We start from the raw sequence: 7,512 nt of genomic DNA on the forward strand, positions 1-7,512 counted from the left end.
AGTTAAGCTGAGTTTCTGTTTGGTTGACCGTATCTAAGTTTGTATGAGCGAATGCAAGAATTAATATTGTGATTGGTTGCTCGTATAAAAATGATTTTTTTGACATTGATAAATGAGTCCGCCTGCATGAGTGGATGAAGGAGCTTGTATCCGCTGGTCTAGGTTGAAACGGTGTATATAGACAACTAAACGCATTTCTCTCTGAAATTATATGCATCCATTGAGCCAGATTACTCTCATACAAGTAACTAATCAGACCCTTATCTTGTAAAAAAGTTCCAAACCCCACTGAATAAGACACTAAATAACAAATAAGGGATTAGTGAAACTTCTCGAGATAAATAAGGAATTTGTGGGCTCGATCCCCCGTCTGCACACGCCTTCTCATAAGACAGGGACTTCGGTCCTACAATTTGATAAATAAGGAATTTGCTTGAGGAATTAAGTTGGTCTATATCAAATCTATTTTTATAGGTCTTGTTTAGTAGAGCTTTAAAAATTTATAGAGCTAAGCTATAATACACTGATGGTATTTAGTTAAATCATATTATACCTAATTTAGATTAAAATTATAACTTACACTATTCTATTATAGCCTACAACTTTAAAATTTAACGTATGATTGAAAGCTAGAGCTCTATAGAATGGATCATAATAATCATAGTTTTAGTTGAGGAAAATAGGTAGTACTGCTATTAGGTGGTGGCGTGAAACATCACATTATAGAGTATGAACCAAGGTTTATAAATACATTTTACTTAAAAATCGCTCGGCAACAGTAACCGGGCAATGATTTGGTTAAATTCGATAGGAAAAATCGACTTTCGTCCACGTTTTATTTTTTTTAATTTTAAATTTGAGTTTGATCTGTAACCATTTAGTTTTTAATTACGATTCGAACCGAATCATTCGGTAATCATAATAATTAAGTGATTACCGATGAGAATCCTGTATGGACGAACCCGGCCAGCAGTCTGTTGTCAGCACATGAAGCTTGGCTTGCAAAGCCGCCGAGGCCGAGCGGAGCCAACAGATTTGCCAGGTAATCCCGCCGTCATCCACCCGGCCGTCTGGCGTCAACCCCACTCCGTAACAAAACACGGGGCAGTCCACCGAAACAAAACACTCCCCGCCCGGCCGTCTCCCCTCTCCTCTTCGGCGATTTCGGCCTCCGCGCTCTCCTCCTCCGCCGAGACCTGCGGCAAGCCCGTCCCCTCCTCACCACGTGCGATAGGTGACCGTCGCTCCTGCCCTCCTCCTCCTCTCTTCTCGATTCCTTCCTCTTTCCACGATTTGTATGCATGCTACGTATTCTTTCCTCCGCCTCCCTTTTGCATGGTGCTATGGCTATGATTGGTCCCAAGTCCCTTTCCAGGTTACCTCTCTTTTGATGTCTTGATTGGTTGGAGAAGGAATTCCGTTCCTGAGTGCCATCTCCTGTTGGGTGGTGATTCTGTCAGATCTGTTCTGTCTGTGCCCAGCTATTCTTACCTTCTCGTGAGGAGGAGGAATTTGGGGGGTTTCTTTAAGGCTAAGGATGGAGTAGGCGGTTCCTGTTTTTGGAGAATTTGAGCTTCTTGTTTTGGGGCATTCTGCAATTGAGACGGTTTGGGGCTCTGAGCCATGTTTACATAGATAAAGGACATCCTTTTCTTTTTTTTTTCTTTTCCTTGTCCTCCCCTGATATCTCTGATAGTTACAAGTACACTAGACTAGATAGATTGCTGCGGCTACTGTTTGTTTTTCTCTCTCTCCCGTTTGTCAACTGCATAGGTGCTAACTGGTACGGAGTTCACAACTTAGAACGTTTATGTGAAGCATCTTCACATGTTTGATAGCAGTTTGTTTTGTCATTCCACAAAGGCTGTTCTCTTAGTCTCTTAGACCTTGCTGTTCATTTTATTGGAAAGAAAACGGTCATGGCTCCTAAATCCAAGGGAGTTTCAGTATGCTAATCGTTAAATACTTGGACATTAGAACCCTGAACCCAACTATTCAACCTGCGAACTTGTATTTTGACTTGTTGCTAGATTTATGATCTCGTTGTCATCGGGTGTTTCTTACCATGGAGATTGGAGAACCTTAGCGTGCGTGCTTAATTATAGGTAGGTTCAATTCTTGACACTTTTCGGTTTTGTTGTATCATATGCACGATGCCATTGATGTTCTTTCTGTTGGTAGTGTAATGTGTTCATGTTGTGCTGCAACTAGTGCCAGCTGGCCTTTTTTTGGGGTGTGAACTGAAGTGAGATACTAGATTACAAGAAAACTACTACCCTTTCCAAGGGCAAAACATTACAGCTTGGAGCTTCACTGATTTATTCATTATCATAAGCTAACAAGGAACACTGGGTTAGAGAGGTAAAAGTGTAAAACCCCTTTCAAGACTAAGGTAGGTAAAACCATTGATTCGCTCAAGCTAGCAAAGATAGCATCAGGGTGCCTAATAAGAGTGATTATGAGAAAGGGAAGAGATTCTGTTAATATCCTAGTACTCAGAATTTCACTTGTGTGAATTCTTGCGCTACGTATCATTTCCACAAATCCTTGCTTGCAATTCTTAAGTGACTGGTGGCTCTTCTTTTTTTTGTCTCAGCATTGGAAAAAGATTTTACTCGTGTTAATTACCCATGTTCAATGATTATTTTGTACAAAAGTTCAGTCTGTCAAACACCTCGAAGTTCTAGTTTGGTACAACTGTTGAGTGCTGGTTTTTGTTGCTTTATATCAGTTCATAATTAAAGTTCTTTTCCAAAGTACCCAACCCTTGATTACTTCTTCTTACATATGTTGGTCTCCTTGTATGGACTCAAGCATTCATCTTTCCGTAAACAATACGACTGCAATTTTACTGTCTTGGGCATTAGGCTATCATACTACTGATAGTTAGTAAATAAGATCATGTCAAGCAATATAGTTAATATCTGAATTTTAACTAACACTGTTTTTTTTATAATTTAAGATTGTCCAACCGCAAAGCATTTGGATGCTCCTGCCTATGCTTGATGTCGACTACCAGATATATTGTTTAGTGCTGGGGAAGTGGCGCAGTTTTGCATCATAAATTCCCCAGAAACAAGACAACTATGGACCGTGCAGACACATCAGGATTTGTCAGTGGTGGTTGCTTTGGTACTACACTCCTGCTGATATTCTTCCATTTCGTCTATTGTACAGTCTGTGTCTGAAAGATCATCAGTACCCGTTCAGCTGGCCTGGCAAGAAAGATCATCAGGCCCCTGTTCTTGAGCTCTCCAGTGTTTTGTGTTGTTTGCTTTCCCACCATTGGCATACTTTTTAACCGTGATGGATAACAGCTTCGTGGACATCCCACACCAATCTCTGATGAATGACCCCTTTGTGTTAACGGGATGCTCAGCGGCAAGCTCCATCATGGATAACCTGGGCCAAAGTACACTCTGCATGGACTGCCTGGGCCCAGCAATGGCTAATTGTGGCCATGGTAACGAAAATACACAGAGAATGAATGACATAAGAGTGAGAGATGATGGCAGCAGCTTAGTCCTTGGGTTGGGTCCAACACCCAACTTTTATTCCGCAGATTGTCAATCCACTGGAGTACACAAGTCAAAACAAGCTCAGAGGTCGTCTCGCCAGAGTTTCCCTTCCACTGATCCAGGGATGCTGAGGCTTGGCCTTCAGATGGATGGTGCAGAAGCGATTCAATATTTGCAAGCACCGAATGGAACAGTTCATTCTTTTGCTGTAGTTGATGAGGCCTCAACATCTGCTACTGTAAGGAACATGGGTGGCTACATGCCGTCCCTACTCTTTGCTCCCCCCATCAGTTCTTCTGATGTCAATGAGGCCCAAGTAGAAACCCAGGATTCTCTAGACCCCATGCACAACATAAAAAATGACACTCATCATCTTCAACATCACCTTCCGCTCAGCCCTGAGCCTTCTGCCATGACGGAGTCTTCATTTGGTGTGAGTTCTGATGTTGTCACTGCAACAACCACATCAGACCAACGTAGCCATTCCCGACATCCTAAGAAATGCAGGTTCAAGGGGTGCTCCAAAGGTGGAAGAGGCGCATCAGGGCTGTGTATTGCTCACGGAGGCGGGCAGAGATGTCATAAGCCTGGATGCCATAAAGGTGCTGAGAGCAGCTCGGCGTACTGCAAAGCCCACGGAGGTGGTCGGCGGTGTGAGCAGCTTGGTTGCACCAAGAGTGCAGAGGGAAAGACAGAGTATTGTATTGCTCATGGTGGAGGCCACCGATGCGAACATCCTGGCTGTCCTAAAGCTGCACGAGGTAAGTCTGGGCGGTGCATCAAGCATGGAGGTGGGAAGAGATGCACTATGAAAGGCTGCATTCGGAGCGCCGAGGGGAAGGCTGGACTGTGTATTTCTCATGGTGGTGGCCGCCGATGCCAGTATCCGGATTGTGTCAAGGGGGCTCAGGGCAGCACATTGTACTGCAAGGGGCATGGAGGCGGCAAGAGGTGCATTTTCGATGGCTGCAGCAAAGGCGCAGAGGGTAGCACACCTCTGTGCAAAGCACACGGTGGTGGGAAGCGATGCATGTTCGAAGGAGGCGGCGTATGCGCAAAGAGCGTTCACGGGGCCACTGACTACTGCGTGGCGCATGGAGGAGGGAAGCGCTGTTCGGTGCCTGGCTGCACCAAGAGCGCCCGTGGCCGCACTGACTGCTGCGTCAAGCACGGCGGTGGCAAGCGGTGCAAGATTGATAACTGTGGCAAGAGCGCGCAGGGGAGCACGGACTTCTGTAAAGCCCACGGTGGAGGCAAGCGGTGCACATGGAGCACGGGTTGTGAGAAGTTCTCCCGTGGCAAGAGCGGCTTCTGTGCCGCCCATGGTACCTTGATGGCGAAGCAGCGAGAACAAGGGGTGGTGAAGAACGTAGGAAGCATGATTGGACCAGGCCTCTTCAGCGGCATCGTGGTTTCATCGGCCACCGTGGCAAGTAGCATGACGAACGAGCACTCATCCTCGGGCATGAGCACCGCATCAGGCTGCGATTGCACGGTGAGAAGCCAATCGCTGATACCTCCTCAGGTGCTGGTTCCTCGCTCTATGATGCCCTCTTGGTCATCTGAGCCGGTAGAAGGGGGCAGAGAGGGAGGTTGTATCGTTCCTGAGGGTAGGGTGCATGGTGGTGGCCTCCTGTCACTTCTCGGTGGCAGCTTCAGGAATGCTGATGTGGAACAGCTTTGAAGCTAGCGCTTTTCCCTCTGCAAATTCGGTCAGTTTGTTTGTATATAAACAAGGCACTTTGTTGCCTATTGAATTTTTATGTTGCTTTTCTTGTCTAGATAAATGTTTCAACTTCCATGGATGGTTAATCCATTGTAAAGTGGTGACTGGCAATTGTTGTGAACGCTTTTGGCATGTCGGTTCGGTTGAATTCAGTGCTGCAATAAAATTGGTGTATTTGTTATGCTGTTCTTACCTGTTTGCGCATTATTGTTCTTGAGAAATTTGTTTGGTCACAGCGTTGTAGGCTCCTCCGAATAGTTTTTGAGATGTTTGGACTTCCCATTGTACAGTGGTGACCGTGGCAATTATTCTGAACGCTTTTGGCATGTCGGTTCAGTTATGAAATTTGTGTATTTGTTATGCTGCTGTTATCTGTTTGTACATTATTATTCTTATAAGAAATTTGGTGAGTCCTCCGAATAGTTCTGGGGAGTTCCGTAATTACTGAATCCTTCCTTTCTCCTGATTCATGCATTTCGAATGCTTATATGGTCAATGCAAAATGCTCTTATCATTTGGAAAACCATGTTTGGGCAAGTGCTGACCGCTTCGATGTCTCATTTTGATTGAACTTTAGATTTTGGCTGAACAAAAAGCTTGCACCATTAGGCAAATTTGGTCGACAAGAAGCAGAAAAGACACACTTAATAGATCTAGCATCTGCGCACGATTAGCACCATCTCAGATCTTTGTACGAGAGACGTCATATGCGACAGGAGTGGATCCAAGGGGCTTCTCTACTGCTTTGGAGCCAATAAAAGCCCCCCTAGCCCTCAACAGTTCTTTTGCCATGGATGAGGAAGAGAAAGAAGAAAAGACACTGATAAGAAGAGAGGAAGAGAAAGAAGAAGAGGGAGAGGTGGATGAGCCATTTAATTGGTTCTTTTGTATCCGCCACTGATATGTGATGAATAATGAGATAAAGTAAACGATCAAATGAATAACATGAGACTAGCCACCATAAACTATCCCTAGATCCTGATCTCTATGGGGAAAAAAGAAGCTTGGATGCCAGCAGGGAATGGAAAGTTCTGACCTCTTTCTTTGTTTAAGACTTTAGAGAAGAAAAATGATGAAGATCAGCTTATCATCTACACATATACATATGTGACTACTCATTGTAGTAGAGCCATACCTCCTCTCCTCTTGCATTGTGCGCCCTAGTCTGTGCTAACAGGGTTGCCCCCAATGGCTAGAGCTGTGCTGCTCCCTGTTGCTTTGCTGTTCTGCCTTGCATTGGCCAGCAGCGCTGATGCAGCAAGATGGTTGGGATCTATGAGCTCAAGAACAGGGAGACTTCTCCATCAAGGTGTATGCAGCAAGGAAGATGGTTGGGGTCTATGCAGCAAGGAGGAACTGGGGCGCCGCCCTCATGTCTGTCATTGTTCCTGACTCAAAAGGTAAGGTATCCCTGCTTCCAGAGAATCCATCTGTGTGCTGTTTTTTTTATGCAATGTTGGTTAACTAGTTTGCATGGTTTGTTGCTGCAGAGAACTTGGCTGACGTCGTCCTTGGGTATGACACCATTGCTGATTATGTGGTAAGATCACAGATCTCTATTTGTTCACAGCTTAGACATGTATGCATTCCTCCAGTGTTCAGCACAGATTATTTGATCCGACTGCACCTCTCATTTCAAGCTGTGTTCTGCACTGTGCACAAACAGAACGGTTCTTCCTACTTCGGAGCGCTGGTTCTCCCTGTTGCTTTGCTGTTCTACCACAGCTTCTTTTATTTTTTGAACGAACGGCACTCGACAGTGTCCGTTTCTATTGATATAGCAGAAAAAAACACAAGAGTATAGCCTTAAGAGGCTATAATAAAAAAACGAGAAAATTACAAACGCAACAACCAAAACAAACATCAACGGTAGCAACTATCTACTCGGCCGGTTGGACATAGGACCACAACATGCGCCGACAACAGAAGCAAAACACCACGACATCACCTTCCACGTCGCTGAGCACAGACGCCTTGCGCCGAAAACGACCACTGCCATGCGTGATCGACCGTCGCCGCGCCACCGCCCCCTTGCTAAGCCGCCACAACGCCACCCTGCATGAAAGCGCATTGACCAAGCCACCCCCACACAAAATCGACTGTCGCCATGCGAGACCAACCATCGTAGAGAGGAACCTAACCACTGACACACTATGCCAACCACTACCTTCGAGCCCGCCTGGTCACCTTGGGGACCAAGCTGCCCCCGTGTAGAACTGGCCATCGCTAAGCAGGACTGGCTGCCGTAGGGTCGAGCTAGGCTGCCAC

The 7,512-nt window shown here is 45.6% G+C and overlaps 1 protein-coding gene across 1 annotated transcript; it reads left to right on the top strand.

The window, feature by feature from the left end:
* The first annotated feature begins 1,062 nt into the window (after positions 1–1,062).
* On the top strand, positions 1,063–5,425 carry LOC133924342 (uncharacterized). Its single transcript, XM_062369835.1, has 2 exons — positions 1,063–1,234; positions 2,963–5,425. Exon 2 carries the CDS (start codon positions 3,307–3,309, stop codon positions 5,200–5,202), a length of 1,896 nt encoding a protein of 631 aa, XP_062225819.1. The 5' UTR covers positions 1,063–1,234; positions 2,963–3,306; the 3' UTR covers positions 5,203–5,425.
* Positions 5,426–7,512: the final 2,087 nt, after the last annotated feature.

This window comes from Phragmites australis, chromosome 7, assembly GCF_958298935.1.
Source record: "Phragmites australis chromosome 7, lpPhrAust1.1, whole genome shotgun sequence".
Lineage (NCBI taxonomy): Eukaryota > Viridiplantae > Streptophyta > Magnoliopsida > Poales > Poaceae > Phragmites > Phragmites australis.